Source organism: Oncorhynchus clarkii, chromosome 23 (assembly GCF_045791955.1).
Source record: "Oncorhynchus clarkii lewisi isolate Uvic-CL-2024 chromosome 23, UVic_Ocla_1.0, whole genome shotgun sequence".
NCBI lineage: Eukaryota > Metazoa > Chordata > Actinopteri > Salmoniformes > Salmonidae > Oncorhynchus > Oncorhynchus clarkii.
This window is the reverse complement of record NC_092169.1, coordinates 47,653,929-47,673,072: the sequence shown is the minus strand read 5'-3', so window position 1 is coordinate 47,673,072 and position 19,144 is coordinate 47,653,929. Positions and strand designations below refer to the sequence as shown.

Here is a 19,144-nt window from a genome sequence, read left to right as displayed (position 1 = left end):
TCTCCTGTTTCAACTCATCGAGCTGACCCTGGGAGAACTGCAAACTGTTCTTCAGGTTCTGGACCTCAGGTTGTCAATTCTTTTATCAGTTGAATCCACCAGTATTTGGACAAAACACTTGAAGCTATTTTCTTTTGCCTGCAGAACAGCCTCAATTCGTCAGGGCATGGACTACAAGGTGTCGAAAGTGTTCCACAGGGATGCTGGCCCATGTTGACTCCAATAGTTCCCACAGTTGTGTCAAGTTGGCTGGATGTCCTTTGGTGGGTGGACCATTCTTGATACACATGGAAAACTGTGGAGCGTGAAAAACCCAGCAGTGTTGCAGTTCTTGAAACACTCAAACTGATGCGCCAAGCACCTACTACCATAACGTGTTCAAAGGCACTTTATCTGTTGTCTTGCCCATCCACTCTCAATGGCACACATACACAATCCATGTCTCAAGTTCAAGGCTTAAATCCTTTCAAACTAATTGAAGTGGATTTATGGGTATCTGCTAGCATTCTAGTGTGGGAATAACCATCCACACACTAGCATGCTAGCAGATACCCATAGACTTCTATTGTTAGCAATTGCGCTAGTTAGAAACTTCCTTCAAACTGCATACAGATACATAAAAAATGGTGTCCACGAGTTAATCTCACTCTGGGGAAGTAGATTAGGGCCCCTTTGCAAAAATACCGGAGTATCCCTGAAAGATACTCATCGGTGTTTTAACAGAAGTGTATGTTGGGCAGTTTCAGGACAGAAGGCATGTTTGCTGTACCTCCACCTCCCAGTTCCCCCCAGACCCTGCTCTTCCCCATCTCCCAGTTCCCCTCAGACCCTGCTATACCCCCACCTCCCTGTTCCCCTCAGACCCTGCTGTACCCCCACCTCCCAGTTCCCCTCAGACCCTACAATACCCCACCTCCCAGTTCCCCTCAGACCCTGCTATACCTCACCTCCCAGTTCCCCTCAGACCCTGCTTTACCCCCTATCCTCCACCTCCCAGTTCCCCTCAGACCCTGCTCTTCCCCATCTCCCAGTTCCCCTCAGACCCTGCTATACCCCCACCTCCCTGTTCCCCTCAGACCCTGCTATACCCCCACCTCCCTGTTCCCCTCAGACCCTGCTATACCCCCACCTCCCAGTTCCCCTCAGACCCTGCTATACCCCCACCTCCCAGTTCCCCTCAGACCCTGCTGTACCCCCACCTCCCAGTTCCCCTCAGACCCTACAATACCCCACCTCCCAGTTCCCCTCAGACCCTGCTATACCTCACCTCCCAGTTCCCCTCAGACCCTGCTTTACCCCCTATCCTCCACCTCCCAGTTCCCCTCAGACCCTGCTCTTCCCCATCTCCCAGTTCCCCTCAGACCCTGCTATACCCCCACCTCCCTGTTCCCCTCAGACCCTGCTATACCCCCACCTCCCTGTTCCCCTCAGACCCTGCTATACCCCCACCTCCCAGTTCCCCTCAGACCCTGCTATACCCCCTATCCTCACCTCCCTGTTCCCCTCAAACCCTGCTATACCCCACCTCCCTGTTCCCCTCAGACCCTGCTATACCCCACCACCCTGTTCCCCCCAGACCCTGCTATACCCCCTATCCTCCACCTCCGTCCCCCCCAGACCTTGCTATACCCCCTATCCTCCACCTCCGTCCCCCTCAGACCCTGCTATACCCCACCTCCCTGTTCCCCTCAGACCCTGCTATACCCCCACCTCCCAGTTCCCCTCAGACCCTGCTATACCCCCTATCCTCACCTCCCTGTTCCCCTCAAGCCCTGCTATACCCCACCTCCCTGTTCCCCTCAGACCCTGCTATACCCCACCACCCTGTTCCCCCCAGACCCTGCTATACCCCCTATCCTCCACCTCCGTCCCCCCCCAGACCCTGCTATACCCCCTATCCTCCACCTCCGTCCCCTCAGACCTTGCTATACCCCACCTCCCAGTTCCCCTCAGACCCTGCTATACCCCCTATCCTCACCTCCCTGTTCCCCTCAAACCCTGCTATACCCCACCTCCCTGTTCCCCTCAGACCTTGCTATACCCCCTATCCTCCACCTCTGTCCCCCTCAGACCCTGCTATACCCCACCTCCCTGTTCCCCTCAGACCCTGCTATACCCCCACCTCCCTGTTCCCCTCAGACCCTGCTATACCCCCACCTCCCAGTTCTCCTCAGACCCTGCTATACCCCCTATCCTCACCTCCCTGTTCCCCTCAAGCCCTGCTATACCCCACCTCCCTGTTCCCCTCAGACCCTGCTATACCCCACCACCCTGTTCCCCCCAGACCCTGCTATACCCCCTATCCTCCACCTCCGTCCCCCCCCAGACCCTGCTATACCCCCTATCCTCCACCTCCGTCCCCTCAGACCTTGCTATACCCCACCTCCCAGTTCCCCTCAGACCCTGCTATACCCCACCTCCCTGTCCCCCTCAGACCCTGCTATACCCCACCTCCCAGTTCCCCTCAGACCCTGCTATACCCCCGCCTCCCTGTTCCCCTCAGACCCTTCCATACCCCCCGCCTCCCTGTTCCCCTCAGACCCTTCCATACCCCCCGCCTCCCTGTTCCCCTCAGACCCTTCCATATCCCCCGTCTCCCTGTTCCCCTCAGACCCTGCTATACCCCCCCCCATCCTCCCTGTTCCCCTCATACTGGATAGTAGTTTGTTATTGGGATATGTCTACACAGCATGTCAGCATAACCTCACCTAGTATTGCTTCTCTGTCTGTCTAGACCCTTGAGTGGCACATTTTCATTCAACTTTAATTTATCCAGGTTAGTCTCATTGAGGGAGCGGTGTGAGGGGACTCTGTACCTTGCTGCTCAGTTTGAGTATGTCAATCTCCTCTCTCTGTTTGCTGAGAGTCTCGTTCATGCTGCACAGGTGGTCGCTCATCATACTAAGTTGTTCCTTGTAACTCCTCTTGGTCGTGGCAAGCTCATCCTGAAAGACAAGGAGCAGGCATGTGGTTAGTTAGAGCCAGTATGATTGTTCAAGGTTCAAGTTAATTTGCCATGTCTCAGTTGGAGCATGGCTCTTGCAATGCCAGGGTTCAATTCCCGGGCCACCCATACTTAAAAATGTATGAACGATTGATTAAAAGTCACTTTGGATAAAAGCGTCTGCTAAATGGCATTTCATTGAATAAATGGGAAATCTTACAAAAAAACAGCAAATAAATTGAGGACCAAGTTCAGGACAAATATGCATAACACAACTACCAATGTAATAAAGCTGATTGTATTCTAGCTGAATGGATGAATCTGGGATAAGCTTCTTTCTTTCAGTCTGGAAATTACACAACAGACGTTTACCTGCAGACATGTGATGTTCTGATTAGCCAATTTGACTTCCTCAGTCAGTGTCTCCCGTGACTTCTCTGCCAAGGCCAGACGCTTGGCCAGGGCTCGACACTGGGGGGGGTTACAACACAGGAGATACGGAGAATTAACAGATGTCCACAGATGATCACTTCCTTCAACTAATGAAGTCACTACATGGGATGCTCTTCACTGACAAAATAACAGCTCAATATCCTTAAAAAGTGTTTGCTTAGGCACGTGTGTGTCATGTCTCACCTCAGCATGGAAGTTAACAGCCTTGCTGTCAGAGACCTGTAGCTGTGTGTGTCATGTCTCACCTCAGCATGGAAGTTAACAGCCTTGCTGTCAGAGACCTGTAGCTGTGTGTGTCATGTCTCACCTCAGCATGGAAGTTAACAGCCTTGCTGTCAGAGACCTGTAGCTGTGTGTGTCATGTCTCACCTCAGCATGGAAGTTAACAGCCTTGCTGTCAGAGACCTGTAGCTGTGTGTGTCATGTCTCACCTCAGCATGGACGTTAACAGCCTTGCTGTCAGAGACCTGTAGCTGTGTGTGTCATGTCTCACCTCAGCATGGAAGTTAACAGCCTTGCTGTCAGAGACCTGTAGCTGTGTGTGTCATGTCTCACCTCAGCATGGACGTTAACAGCCTTGCTGTCAGAGACCTGTAGCTGTGTGTGTCATGTCTCACCTCAGCATGGAAGTTAACAGCCTTGCTGTCAGAGACCTGTAGCTGTGTGTGTCATGTCTCACCTCAGCATGGACGTTAACAGCCTTGCTGTCAGAGACCTGTAGCTGTGTGTGTCATGTCTCACCTCAGCATGGAAGTTAACAGCCTTGCTGTCAGAGACCTGTAGCTGTGTGTGTCATGTCTCACCTCAGCATGGACGTTAACAGCCTTGCTGTCAGAGACCTGTAGCTGTGTGGTGAGTTCTCCTACTCTGGCCATGTAGTGAGTCTTAATCAGCTGTTCTCTGGACTCCTCGTCTCCCACCTGTACACACAGACAGACCAACGACAACTTTACATCAAGTGGCTCTTATATCTGTGTTGTAATTACACTAGTATAACAAGGTTGTATAAGCATGTTACTACAAAGTATTCATTCGAGCATTTATTCAATCATTCATTCAAGCAGTCAGTTTAATTTTCCAAAGTATGACAATCTGTTAATTAATGAGTTAATTCGTCCATCTTTTCAGGAAAGCAATGAGACTAGTCCTGTGAAAAAGAGGGGAAAAGGATCAGACTAAAGAATAGTTGGGTCAAGAAAAACAAGACAAACTTACTTCCTCGTTGGTAGGAGTTGTGGTCAACATGCCAACCTAATGCGAGAGATGTAAAACACAGAAACACATTAGTTAGTAACTAACTCCCTATGAGAAAGCTATAAAATGTAAGACTGGTCCCAGATCTGTCTGTGCTGTTTTGCCAACTTCTACAGTCATTGTTGGAGATACAGCGCAAACAGATCAGGGCCCAGGCCAATAAAACCCATTTCCCTCCCACTGAAATCCTATAAAACACTACAGGTCCGCCTAATATTCACTGACAAAACTGGATTGGAAAGGAATAACATCTATAAAAGCCTGTGAATGAAGAGTGTAGCTGGTTGTTAATGACATGACAACAGTGTCCGGAGTGAGTGGGTGGGTGTTAGCCTGGTCCCAGATCTGTTTGTGCTGTCTTGCCAGCTCCTATGGTCGTTGTTATGCCAAACAATGAGAACCACCATAGGACAACACAAATAGATCTGGGACACATCCCAATAATATCCATTTTTTTCCTTAAAATTGTACACTAGTTCACTGCTTCCCAAAAATCTAAAAACATTGGATTGGTGAAAGCATGAGCTAGAGGGAGTTTCCAACATTTCTTATACCCATCAGTTATTTTCAAATCAATGAAGGATAGTGAACAAGTGCATACTTGGGGGGAAAGGAGAGATGATTGGGATAGAGCCAGAGACTGATAATACAACCTGCTGGAGTTGCAAAGGGTCAGAAACTTTCCAGAAATTTTCCATGGGAAGTTATGCCTGGGAATGTAGCTTAAATTAATCCAAAAAGTTAGCTTATAACAGTGAACCTTTTTATTGGGATACACAGAAGGCAATTCTAGGTCTTGTGGCATATTTTGGTTAAACTATCCCTCTACATGCACAGTGCATTCTTCCATCACATGTACAGCTGATTCTCAAGATCTTGCACACTAATGAGATGCTATTGAGCCCACACTACTACACTGAGCCAAGGACTACATGCTTTCTTGTAAGTTTTGATTACAATACTGGGTGGGGTGAATATATTTTATATGGCGTACATTCTTTTTTTGTTAATTAGCAAATAGTAGCCTACAGAAAAGTGTGTTTAAATCATTTCTAACTTGTTAACAGTTTCTGCTAGTTAGTTTTTGTTACCATGTGGGTTTTAGCTTGCTTGAGCCTGCTAACTGAGGAGTGTTAATTCACCTGTTTCCATACATGTTTCATTTTAAAATATTTGTCTTACAAAGGAGTTGTTTAATCTAACTGCTTAACTATTTATCTGTACATGGAATTGTATTTTTTTTTTTCTATTCTTTACAGGAAAATGCCACGGGCACCAAGATATAATCTACCTCACCAAGCAAAGTGAGAAGAATAAAAGCACCACGAAGCTGCCCAGCAGCACCCGTTGGGGTGGTGGTGTGATCATGTTTGAGTCTCCTGGAGGGGAAGGAGTCTCTCCAAAAAATGGCCATGTCACAGTCTGCTGATATGGACAGCCCCATCAAGAGGATCCTCCTGGATGATGTATTTTGGGAGAGAGTGGTAAGCAGCCTGAAACCTATAGCAGTAGCCATTGCACGGATTGAGGGAGACAATGCCATCCTGTCTGATGTTCAGACTCTGCTTGCAGATGTAAGAGAAGAAATCCGTACTGCCCAGCCCACTTCACTGTTGCTCCAAGCAGAGGAAACTGCAGTTCTGAAATACATCAAAAAGCGTGAAGACTTCTGCCTGAAGCCCATACATGCTACAGTGTACATGTTGGACCCCAAGTATGCTGGCAAGAGCATTCTGTCTGGCGCAGAGAACAACTAAGCCTATGGTGTCATCACTACTGTGTCTCGCCACCTTGGCCTGGATGAGGGCAAGGTTCTTGGCAGTCTGGCGAAGTACACTTCCAAGTAAGGGCTTTGGGATGGAGATGCAATATGGCAGTTGTGCCAACATATCTCATCAGCCACCTGGCGGAAGGGACTTTGTGGATCTGAGGCTCTTTCCCCTGTTGCCTCTATGCTCCAAATCAGCCACCTCAGAGCACACCGGTCCTTGTTTGGGAACACACACACACACACCAAAGCATGGAACAGGCTGACCAATACAAGGGTTGAAAAATTGGTGGACATCCGGGCAAATCTGAGGCTTTTTGAGCCTGACATCCTCAACAAGGTTGGAAAGTGACAGTGAAGATGAGGCCTCAGTCTGATGTTCAAGAGGAGGACATTGAGGAGGTCCAGGGAGAAGACATGGAAGTTCAAGTCATGACTAAATAGTTTTTTTTATTTCTATTGGAATGATTTAATCATTTGCAATTATGTCTACTATGACAATGTAAAAGGTTTCTGTCTGGTAAATATGTCCAAAGCAAAAAACATCTACATTTAAATGGTATTAATATTTATTTGCATACATTTCCATTAATACATTCCCGTTAATTCCCACCTCTGAATATTCCACAAAATATGCAACCCTACAACTCACTGAAGCCAAAACACTAAAACCTATTTTATGGTTGCTCCCGCGATGACGTGTGACTCATTTGGTGGGAAAGGGGAGGGTTGGAAAGGGAGGAATGATCTCCCTAGATTTCATCTCACATCATGCCAGTCTCAGCAGACAACTAAGTAGTGAAACATGAGGATGAAGCCTAATAAAAACACTATTGGAGAAAAATAAGGATGCAAAATTCCAAAGTTATCAGTCTTTATGAAATCCCTGTAGATGGATTCTTGCAACTAAAAATGTAAAATAAAAATTAAAAAAACAAGTGAAGATCGTAAGTACCAGACTGGTGCTTATCATAGCGTCCTTCCCTACTCCTCTCTCCTCCAGCTCGCCATCATCCAGGTTGGTGAGTGCTGGGCTGCCCAGACCCAGGGAGAGGGCTGAGGCTGGGCTGCCTCCTCCTCCTCCTCCCAGGGCAGAGGAGAGCTGTGTCTCCAAGTCCTGGATGCGTTGGCTCTCCCTCTCCAGCCTCACCCTGCCCAGCTGGGTCTCCAGCAGCCAGTGCTCCTTCTCCTGCTCCAGACGAGCGATCTTCTCCTGGCTCGCCACCACCTGGGGTGGTAAGGGTCAAGGGGAGGAGGGAGAGGTGTAAGAGGACTTATATGCTTCTCTATAACACTTACCTAGTCAGTAACCAAATGGGTTACCTTGAGAATAAAGAGGCAGACTTAGGGCCTGTGTCCTTACAAACTGGAGAGTAGAAGGAACATGGAAATACAATCAATACCTGTTGTGTGAGTCCCTGTCTGCTCTCTGTAGAGCTGGTTAGAACACGGCGGTTCAACAGGGCCTCTCTGTATGGAACAGACTCAGCTCTGGGCTGGATACACAGACAGGACAGTCAAATACACACTGTTATACTGAACCACAACAGTGGATGTTCCACTGTTTGCTTTAGCCTGCCTGGAGTGTCAGATGAGTGGGCTTTATACTTTTGGGATTATTCTATTGGTTCCCACATCCTATTTCACCAGGCACGCTTAATCAAACACAGCATAAGTAAGTTATTTTGGAATAGTATTTGAACCCAGGTCTGTGACGTGTTGCCTGGCTTCGCTGGCCACACAACTGACCTTTCTGATGGCCTGCATGTAGTCAGAAGCCTTCTTCTTGTTACCCAGCATGCTCTCTGCCTGCAGGGGGTTGAGGGCCCCCACCCCCCCTCTCGGACCATAGCCTGTCGAAGATGTAAAGAAATCCAGGTTGTTGCTGAAGAACGTTGCAATCTGTAGTAAAAAGGTACAGCATTCATAGTAAGGTAAGACTTTACAGCATACATGTATAGGCACTAATGCTTTATAAATTTGTTGTAAGCATGTATAAGCCTTCCTGTGTTAAGACAGTATTGGTGAGCCATATACAGAGTCTTCAAGGTCTATATTTTGCGGTCCAGACTGCTATTTGAATATCAACAAATCTATCAAGTTTGTATACTCCAGAATATGGTGCCGAAAAAGTGCCTTTAAAACGTGAAAGATTCACGATAAAATCTCATTCATGACAAACTTTCCTTTACAGACTTATCCTACAGAACTTCACTGTTCCTTTAAGGAGATCAGTGGGTGAAGTCAAGGAAGGGTTGACAGAATACAGACAGATCTCACACACTCCTACCACTGTTGACCCGGTTTCTTTCTCAATCTTTCCTTGACTCCACCCATCTTATCTCCTCGCCTCCTTTTCAAAATATATTGGAGAAGACGGTCCGAGGGTCCTTGAGAAAGATGAATTGAGCCAGTCTGATCACCTCATGGTAAGCATCCTTCTTATAAAACTCTGGAATACAGTCATGGAAGTGGAACTCAGCAGCCAGCCCTGAGCATTCCATCACTCATACCTCAAACACAGTCTGTGTCTGGTGCATTCACCAGCCAGGCAACTGCAGACTAAAAACAGCCCTCTTCACTATTAAACTATAATAACAAAAAAGAACAGCTTGCGTATCTAGCTCATGCATACCCTCGGGCAACTTGGAAAACACATTAAAGTAGTAGTAAAAGGCATTACCCAAATTTATAACTTTTGTTAACTTCAAAATAAAACAGTCCTGAGTGAACAGCGTGCGTCCTTGTTGAACACCTGCCTACACACTAACCCTCTCCTGGAGTAGTGACTTGTCAAGCTGAGGACAGGACTTTTATCAAATGCTCTGATGATGAGCCTCCACACACACAGCTAGATCACATGAAGGATGACCACAGCTCTACAAGTGTTCTGTGTGTGTATGTGTGTGTGTGCCCACGCATGCATGTGTCCATTAAAGTGTCCTCACAACTGATCATAAACCTCTAGCCTAGAGGCCTGGAGAGATGGTCTCTCGTTACTAAACATCAGCACACATTGACATTATACACCATTAACTAATAGCCCAACGCTCCAACTCGGTGTGGATCAGTTGGTTAGCCCAACGCTCCAAGGACTCGGTGTGGATCAGTTGGCTAGCCCAACGCTCCAAGGATTTGGTGTGGATCAGTTGGTAAGGTTGTGTGTTCAATTCCTGCAGGGCTCATACACATGCTTCTAAAGTATATGTATGCTCTGTCTGTTTCAAAGCCCCCAGCCTTTATATGGGGTACACAGCTGTAAACACTCTGATATGGTGCGGATCTGTGAACATTTCCCATCTGCCCCAGCTGAGCTCTCAATCTCTTGTGGTCATGTATTGTAAACGACCAATCAGCACAGTTGATGAGCCAGACACTACTTAAACTCTACTGATCATATCAACAACAACAAAAATATATAAAAAGTTGGAAGCACAGAATCGTATTGAATGTCATTGTATGCTGGAGCGTTAACATTTCCAAATCACTAGAACTAAGGGGCCTAGCCCGAACCATGAAAAACAGTCCCAGACCATTATTCCTCCTCCAGCGAACTACAGTTGGCTCTATACAGTCGGGCAGGTAGCGTTCTCCGGGCATCCGCCAAACCCAGATTCGTCCGTCAGACTACCAGATGGTGATGCGTGATTCACTCCAGAAAACGCGTTTCCACTGCTCCAGAGTCCAATGGCGGTGAGCTTTTCACCATTCTAGCCCACGCTTGGCATTGTGATCTTAGGCTTGTGTGGTGCTGCTCGACCGAGGAAACCCATTTCATGAAGCTCCCAACAACGATTTTTACGCACTTCAGCACTCAGCAGTCCTGTTCTATGAGTTTACAGTTGACCGGGGCAGCTCTAGCAAGGTAGACATTTTACAAACTGACTTGTTGGAAAGGTTGCATCCTATGACGGTACCACGTTGAAAGTCACGGAACTCTCCGTAAGGGCATTCTACTGCCAATTGTTGTCTGTGTGCTGGATTTTGCACACTTCATAATTTTTGTTGTTGGCAAAAAGGAAATAGTAACACAAAATAATAACGAGGCTATATACACAAGGAGTACCGGTACGGAGTCAATGTGCCAGGGTACGAGGTAGTTGAGGTAATATGGATTAAATCTGGCAAACCAACAACCAGCAAGAAACAGAAACCTCCTTTAGCGCGTGGGGTGGAAGAAAAAAAAAGTGAACAGAGACTTGCTAGCTACAGTAGCTAGCTAGGATTTTCTACAAGAAATCTGCCTTCATAAATAAAAGCTTCTCCCAAGTGGGTGTGAAACATACTCCTGTTGCCTGCTGCACTGCTGCATGGATTCCACCTGGCGGTCTGTTCACCGTCTGCCCTGTCTGGCTTTATGCCTCAGGACTCTTGCGTCCTTTGTTGACTATGAACTTGCTTGTTTACCCAACCGTGGGCCAAACTGTTTGTTCCCATACTCGGAACTCTGACTCACTATTTGTTACAGGGACTCTTGGCCTCCCATCCTTTTCTAACCACCTCTCACCGGCTTTGTATTCATGTTACCTGATGGAATTGCTGTGCAATATAATCTTGTTGCCATCTGAGACACATTAAAATCTCCTAATTAAAAAAAAAAAAAAAAAAAATCAATGCTGCTCTACACCCTGGCCAATCTACTGTAGTGCTCTGATAACCATTTCCCTGATTACTACTCTCGTAAAAACCTGGGTTGTCTGTATGTTAACACGAGAAGCTTATCACCTAAAATGTATCAATTGATAGTCTGGGTTCACAGCTCCAATCCAGACGTGTTGGTCATTACGGAGACGTGGTTAAGGAAAAGTGTTTTGAAAACTGATGTTAACCTTGAGCGACATTATTGATATATACAGAGAAAAGAGTCGGCCCAAGAATTAAACCCTGTGGCACCCCCATAGAAGTTGCCAGAGGTCCGGACAACAGGTCCTCTGATTTGACACACTGAACTCGACCTGAGAAGTAGTTGGTGAACCAGGCGAGGAAGTCATTTGAGAAACCGAGGCTATGGAGTCTGCCGATAACGTGGTGAGCCTTGGCCAGGTCGATGAAGGCGGCTGCACAGTACTGTCTTTTATCGATGGCGGTTATGATATTGTTTAGGACCTTGAGCATGGCTGCGGTGCACCCATGACCAGCTCAGAAACCAGATTGCATAGTGGAGAAGGTGGGATTCGAAATGGTCGGTTATCGGTTTGTTGGACTTGGCTTTCCTTCGAAAGCCAAGTCCAACAAACCGATAACCGACCATTTCGGTTATCAAACCGATAACCGACCATTCCGACCATTTTATAAAAAGGCAGGGCAGGATGGAAAAATGTCTATAACAGTTTTGGTTAAGCGTGTCAGCTTTCCAATCTTTAGTGATATCAGACGATACAAAAGAGAGGTTGAATAGGCTTGTAATAGGGGTTGCAACAATTTCAGCAGATCATTTTAGAAAGAGAGGGTCCAGATTGTCTAGCCCAGCTGATTTGTAGGATCCAGATTTTGGAGCACTTTCAGAACATCACCTGTCTGGATTTGGGTGAAGGAGAAGCAGGGGGGGGTGCTGAGATGTTGGCCGGGGTAGGGGTAGCCAGGTGGAAAGCATGGCCAGCGGTAGAAAAATGCTTATTGAAACTATCGATTATTGTAGTTTTATCGGTGGTGACAATGTTTCTTACCCTCAGTGCAGTGAGCAGCTGGGAGGAGGTGCCCTTATTCTCCATGGACTTCTCCATGAAAAGCTGAAATGTCTTGAGTCAATAAGTATTCAAACCTTGTGTTCCCCTTAAATAAGTTCAGGACTAAAAAAATGTGCTTAACAAGTCACATAATAAGTTGCATGAACTCACTGTGTGCAATAATAGCGTTAAACAGGATTTTTTGAATGACTGATCGCTGTACCCTACACATACCGATAATTGTAAGGTCCCTCACTCAAGCAGTGAATTTCAAACAAATTCAGCCACAAAGGCCAGGTAGATTTTCCAATGCCTCACAAAGAAGGGCACATATTGGTAGATGGGTGAAAATAAAAAAAGCAGACATGGAAAATCCCTATGAGGCATGGTGAAGTTATTAATAAACACCTCGGATGGTGTATCAATAAACCCAGTCACTGCAAAGATACAGGCGTCCTTCCTAACTCAGTTGCCAGAGAGGAAGGAAACCGCTCAGGGATTTCACCATGAGGCAATGATGACTTTAAAACAGTAACAGAGTTCAATGGCTGTGATCAGAGAAAACTGAGGATGGATCCACATTGTTGTTATTCCACAATACTAACCTAATAGAGCTGGTGAAAGAGGAAGCCTGTACATAATATAAATATTCCAGAGCATGCATCTTGTTTGCAAAGGCACTAAAATAATACTGCCTAAAATGTGGCAAAGCAATTCACTTTTTGTCCTGAATACCAAGTGTTATTGGATTTGCCCCAAACAGACAACACATTACCAAGTACAACTCTCCATGGAAATGGTATCCACGAGTTAATCTGACTCTGGAGAAGATAAATGGCTTAATGGCCAAAATCCTGAAGTATTGCTTTAAGGTCAGGCATAAGGTTAGCAGTGTGGTTAAGGGTAGGTTTAAAATCACATTTTAGAAATAGGGAGGGTTTATGACTTCATGGTTGTGGTAACTAGTGATGACCAGCAGACACTCATTGGCAGCGCTGTTACTTGGTTTGGATAACAGTGTCTATCTGTATTAACTTGGCGGTGCTGTTGGTGGGCACACCCAGCATCTCGCTTATCTAACTAAATAGTGGTACATGGTCCTACCTTGTCGGTGCTGTTGGTGAGCATGCCCAGGGAAGCCAGTAGACACTCGTTAGTGGTGCAGAGCTTCTGAGTGACTGTAGGCAACTGCTGTTCCAGACCGGCCTTCTGGCTGTAGTGCTTAGACATCTCTATAGAGAGGAGAGAGAGAGAGAGAGAGAGAGAGAGAGACACAGACTTAATCTAAAATAGATTTTTTTTTTAAATATAAATATATAGATATAGATATATAAAATTCTCAGCAATCTACACACAATACTGCATAATGACAATGCGAAAACAGACATTTTTGCAAATGTATTAAAAATAAACAGAAATTCCTTATTTACATAAGTATTCAGACCCTTTGCAATGAGACTCGAAATTGAGTTCAGGTACATTCTGTTTTTATTGATCATCCTTGAGATGTTTCTACAACTTGATTGGAGTCAACCTGTGGTATATTCAATTGATTTGACATGATTTGGAAAGGCACACACCTGTCTATGTAATGTCCCACAGTTGACAGTGCAACAACCAAGGCATGAGGTCGAAGGAATTGTCCGTAGAGCTCCAAGACAGGATTTTGTCAAGGCACAGATCTGGGGAAGGGTACCAAGACATTTCTGCAGCATTGAAGGACCCCAAAGAACAGACTGCCTCCATTTTTAAATGGAAGAAGTTTGGAACTACCAAGACTCTTCCAGGAGCTGGCTGTCCGGCCAAACTGAGCAATCGGGGGAGAAGGGCCTTGGTCAAGGAGATGACCAAGAACCCAGAGTTCCTCTGCGGAGATGGGGGAACCTTCCAGAAGGACAACCATCTCTGCAGCAATCCACCAATCAGGCCTTTATGGTAGAGCGGCCAGATGAAAGCCACTCCTCAGTGAAAGGCACATGACAGCCTGCTTGGAGTTTGCCAAAAGGCACCTAAAGACTCTGACCATGAGAAACAAGATTCTCTGGTTTGATGAAACCAATATTGAACAATTTGCCCTGAATGCCAAGCGTTACAGCTGCAGAAAACCAGGCACCATCCCTACGGTGAAGCATGGTGGTGGCAGCAGGGACTGGGAGATTAGTCAGGATCGAGGCAAAGATGAACAGAGCAAAGTAGAGAGAGATCCTTGACAAAAACCTGCTCCAGAGGGCTCAGGACCTCAGACTGGGGTGAAGGTTCACCTTCCAACAGGACAACGAGCCTAAGCACACAGCAAAGACAATGCAGGAGTGGTTTTGGGAAACGCCTCTGAATGTACTTGAGGGACACAGCCAGACCCCGGACTTGAATTCAATCGAACATCTCTGAAGAGACCTGAAAATAGCTGTGCAGCAACGCTCCCCATCCATCCTGATAGAGCTTGAGAGGATCTGCAGAGAATGGGAGAAACTGCCCAAGTACAGGTGTGCCAAGCTTGTAGCGGCATACCCAAGAAGACTCAATGCTGTAAATCGCTGCAAAAAGGTGCTTTAACAAAGTAATAAGTAAAGGGTCTGAATACTTATCTAAATTAGAAATATATTTTTTTATATAAATTAGTAAAAACATGTTTTTGCTTTGTCATTATGGGGTATTGTGTGTGTAGGTTGAGGGGGAAAAAAATAAAATATATTGATTTTAAAATAAGGCAGTAACGTAGCAAAATGTGGAAAAGGTAAAGATGTTTGAATACTTTCCGAAGGCACTGAACACAAACATCTCTACAGACACAGAAAGGAGATGGGGTTTAGACATCTCTACATACATAAAGGAAGGAACAGGGGACACATTTATCAATTCCACCTTACTTGAAGACAGCATGTATACTGCTTTATAACGGTTCAACTTAAAGCCCATTTATGGCCATTCCAGTGCCTGCATTGGCCGTAGATCATTTACTGCGATGCGGCCTCAGCAGAAGTCAGCACACTTACTCTGCTTTCTCAGATCAGGGCTGTTGTGAATAAAGTTATCAAGGAAGTGAGTTTGTGTTTGTTCAGGACGCACCGCCCCCACATACGTCAACAAATCGTAGGGCGCTATATGAAGCACTACGCATTGTTTCAACATTTGGGAGGCGCATGGTGATATGGTAGGGAGCTTGATTTGCCCTCCTCAAGCCTCTGGAGGCTCCGCAATTGCGTCATACCCTCTGTACACAGCCTCTAGCTTCCCGGATCAAGCATAAAAATGGGCTTCTAGACATCTCTACAGGAGAACAGACATTTCTTGTTGTTCTGTTTTTTAAATGGATTGTGTGTGTACCTGTGACATTTGACTGTATTGTAACATGAGCATTTCGCTGCACCCATTATAACATCTGCTTAACTGTGTACGCAACCAATAAACTTTACATTTGGAAGGAGAGTGGCTTGAACATTAGTCTACAAAAACACTAATTAGAAATAATATTTTCAAATAAAAACATTTTTTTTAAAGTAATAATTCACCTTTGACGGCATCGTGAAGACTGTGTAGACAGGCAGCCAGCTGGGTGAAGACAGCAGAGGAACTGCTCTGGGGCATAGCGTCCTGTCGAACACCTGGAAAACAATGTGAAAACATTACTCCAGAGTAGCGCAGCGGTCTAAGGTACTGCATCTCAGTGCAAGAGGCGTTACTATAGTACCTGGTTTGAATCCAAGACGTAGCACATCCGACTGTGATTGGGAGTCTCATAAGGCAGCGCATAATTGACCCAGCGTCGTCCAGGTTTGGCCGTCATTGTAAATAAGAACAAATTCTTAACGGACTTGCCTAGTTAAATAAATAAAACTACTGTCTATACCCAACTTCCAACCTGAAACTGTACTGGAGCTACCAGATATGTAATATCAGACCCAGTAGGGTCCAGAGAAAATTACCCCAACTCAGCCCAGCTTCCTCTAGACCATTACATTGTCAGAAGGAAACTGAAATGAGTCTGCTGCCTTACCAACCTTTCTGAATCCTCCCTCTCCTTAAGTTCCCCATCACTCACGAGGAAAGGATCCTCCCTATCATTCACGAGGAAAGGATCCTCCCTATCACTCACGAGGAAAGGATCCTCCCTATCACTCACGAGGAAAGGATCCTCCCTATCACTCACGAGGAAAGGATCCTCCCTATCACTCACGAGGAAAGGATCCTCCCTATCACTCACGAGGAAAGGATCCTCCCTATCACTCACGAGGAAAGGATCCTCCCTCTCCTCTAGTTCCCCATCACTCACGAGGAAAGGATCCTCCCTCTCCTCTAGTTCCCCATCACTCACGAGGAAAGGATCCTCCCTCTCCTCTAGTTCCCCGATCAGTCAATAGGAAGGGATCCTCCCTCTGCTCTAGTCCTATAGACTGTAGCTATTCAATTTGTTAAACAGGTTAGTTATCAAGGCTAAAGATTACAAATACATGATTCAAGATCACTTTGTAAAGCCAGTAAGATGATATACAGTGCATCCGGATATTCAGACACATTCACTTTTTCCACCTTGTTGCGTTACAGCCTTATTCTAAAATGGATTAAATTGTTTCCCCCCCTCAATCTACACACAATGCCCCATAATGACAAAGCAAAAACAGGTTTAAACATTTTCGCAAATACACAGTTGAAGTCAGACGTTTACATCCACCTTAGCCAAATAAATTTAAACTCAGTTTCTCAATTCTTGACATTTAATCCTAGTAAATATTCCCTGTTTTAGGTCAATTAGGATCACCACTTTATTTTAAGGACTTAAAATGTCAGAATAATAGTAGAGAGAATTCTTTATTTATTTCATCACATTCCCAGTGGGTTACACATTTACATACACTCAATTAGTATTTGGTAGCATTGCCTTTAAATTGTTTAACTTGGGTCAAACATTTTGGGTAGCCTTCCACAAGCTTCCCACAATAAATTGGGTGAATTTTGGCCCATTCCTCGTGACAGAGCTGGTGTAACTGAGTCAGGTTTGTAGGCCTCCTTGCTCACACGCATTTTCAGCTATGCCCACCAACGTTATATAGGATTGAGGTCAGGGTTTGTGATGGCCACTCCAATACCTTGACTTGTTGTGCTTAAGCCATTTTGTCGCAACTTTGGAAGTATGCTTGGGGTCATTGATATTTGGAAGAGCCATTTGCAACCAAGCTTTAACTGATGTCTTGAGATGTTGCTTCAATATATCCACATCATTTTCCTCCCTCATGATGCCATCTATTTTGTGAAGTGCACCAGTCCCTCCTGCAGTAAAGCACCCCCACAGCATGCTGCTGCATCCCCTGTGCTTCAAGGTTTCCTCCAGCATCTTCACAAGGTCCTTTGCTGTTGTTCTGGGATTGATTTGCACTTTCACACCAAAGTACATTCATCTCATGGAGACAGAACGCGTCTCCTTCCTGAGTGGTATGACTCCAACCTAAGTGTATGTAAACTTCCGACTTCAACTGTAAATATATAATCACATTTACATTCACCCCTTACTCAGTACTTTGTTGAAGCCCCTTTGGAAGCGATTACAGCCTTGAGTCTTCTTGAGAATGACACTACAAGCTTGGCACACCTGTATTTGGGGAGTTTCTCACATTCTCTGCAGAACTTCAAGATGTCAGGTTGGATGGGGAGCATTGCGGCACAGTTATTTTTCAGGTCGCTCCAGAGATGTTCGATCGGGTTCAAGTCCGGCCACTCAAGGACATTCAGAGACTTGTCCCGAAACCACTCCTACGCTGTGTGCTTAGCGTCATTGTTCTGTTGGAAGGTGGACCTTGGCCACAGTCTGAGGTCCTGAGCCCTCTGGAGCAGGTTTTCATCAAGGATCTCTGTACTTTGCTCCATTAATCTTTCCCTCGATCCTGACTAGTCTCCCAGTCCCTGCTGCTGAAAAACATTCCACAGCATGATGCTGCCACAACGCTTCACCGTAGGGATGGTGCCAGGTTTCCTGCAGCCGTGAAGCTTGGCATTCAGGCCAAAGACTTCAATATTGGTTTCATCAAACCAGAGAATCTTGTTTCTCATGGTCTGAGAGACATTAGGTGCCTTCTGGCAAACTCCAAGTACTTCATGTACCTTTTACTGAGGAGTGGCTTCCGTCTGGCCACTCTACCATTAAGGCTTGATTGGTGGAGTGCTGCAGAGATGGTTGTCCTTATGGAAGATACTTCCATTTCTAGACCTCTGTCAGAGTGACCATCGGGTTCTTGGTAACCTCCCTGACCAAGGTCCTTCTCCCCGATTGCGCAGTTTAGCCGGACGGCCAGCTCTAGGAAGAGTCTTGGTGGTTCCAAACTTCTTCCATTAAGAATGATGGAAGCCACTGTGTTCTTGGGGTCCTTCAATGCAGCAGAAATGTTTGTATCCTCAACACAATCCTGTCTCAGAACACTATGGACAAGCCCTTCAACCCCATGACTTGGCTTTTGCTCTGATATTGGTGTCTGAGAAAGCACCTCGAGGCTAAAAGAGATACATAGACACAGACCCCTGCAGGGGTGCAAATAGATAAGAGGCAAGTCAGACATACCACTGTAAGCCACACGGGAATGGAAGATTACTGCTGAGCCCTTAGAAAACACAGGACTGTTTTCCCCTGCAAGTTTGTATAACTGTATATGCATGGGCTTGGTCTCGTGAGTAGAAGGTGTTGACGTAGGCAGTTACATAAATAGGGGTTGACTGCAAGCATATTAAAGCAACTTTGACCTGTTTTATGTTGCAGAACTTACTCTGAAACATACGTGCTGTGTTTCCGTTGTCAACTTGTCTGCAATTGCATTAAAGGTTTTATTGATTTACTTAAAGATATTGTCTGACTGCTGATTTCACCAATAAGCCAATGACTGACAAGAAACAAGGAACCTACCCCAACAATAAGCACTGTCAACTCTGGGACCTTAGACAGGTGTGTGCCTTTCTAAATCATGTCCAATATATTGAATTTACCACAGGTGGACTTCAACCAAGTTGTAGAAACATCTGAAGGATGATCAATGGAAACATGATGCACCCGAGCTCAATTTCGAGTCTCATAGCAAA

General features: G+C 45.7%; 1 protein-coding gene across 4 annotated transcripts in view; it reads right to left on the bottom strand.

Annotated features, from left to right (window-relative positions):
• The window catches only part of LOC139381216 (protein phosphatase 1 regulatory subunit 21-like), a 38,934-nt gene that overhangs the window by 6,267 nt on the left and 13,523 nt on the right, over positions 1 to 19,144 (bottom strand). For 2 of the 4 annotated variants that reach the window (XR_011628537.1, XM_071124670.1), the window contains exons 12-20: positions 15,595 to 15,687; positions 13,190 to 13,317; positions 8,169 to 8,321; positions 7,823 to 7,915; positions 7,375 to 7,647; positions 4,613 to 4,648; positions 4,201 to 4,317; positions 3,317 to 3,415; positions 2,817 to 2,945 (exon numbers count right to left, since the gene is read on the bottom strand). Coding sequence is in view for 3 of the 4 variants with exons in the window: in XM_071124670.1 (XP_070980771.1) it covers positions 2,817 to 2,945; positions 3,317 to 3,415; positions 4,201 to 4,317; positions 4,613 to 4,648; positions 7,375 to 7,647; positions 7,823 to 7,915; positions 8,169 to 8,321; positions 13,190 to 13,317; positions 15,595 to 15,687 (1,121 nt within the window). In the remaining variant the exon portion in view is untranslated. Of the gene's footprint in view, positions 1 to 2,816; positions 2,946 to 3,316; positions 3,416 to 3,580; positions 3,617 to 4,138; positions 4,175 to 4,200; positions 4,318 to 4,612; positions 4,649 to 7,374; positions 7,648 to 7,822; positions 7,916 to 8,168; positions 8,322 to 13,189; positions 13,318 to 15,594; positions 15,688 to 19,144 lie in introns of all 4 variants that reach the window. The other 2 variants (XM_071124671.1, XM_071124672.1) reach the window with 2 other exon arrangements.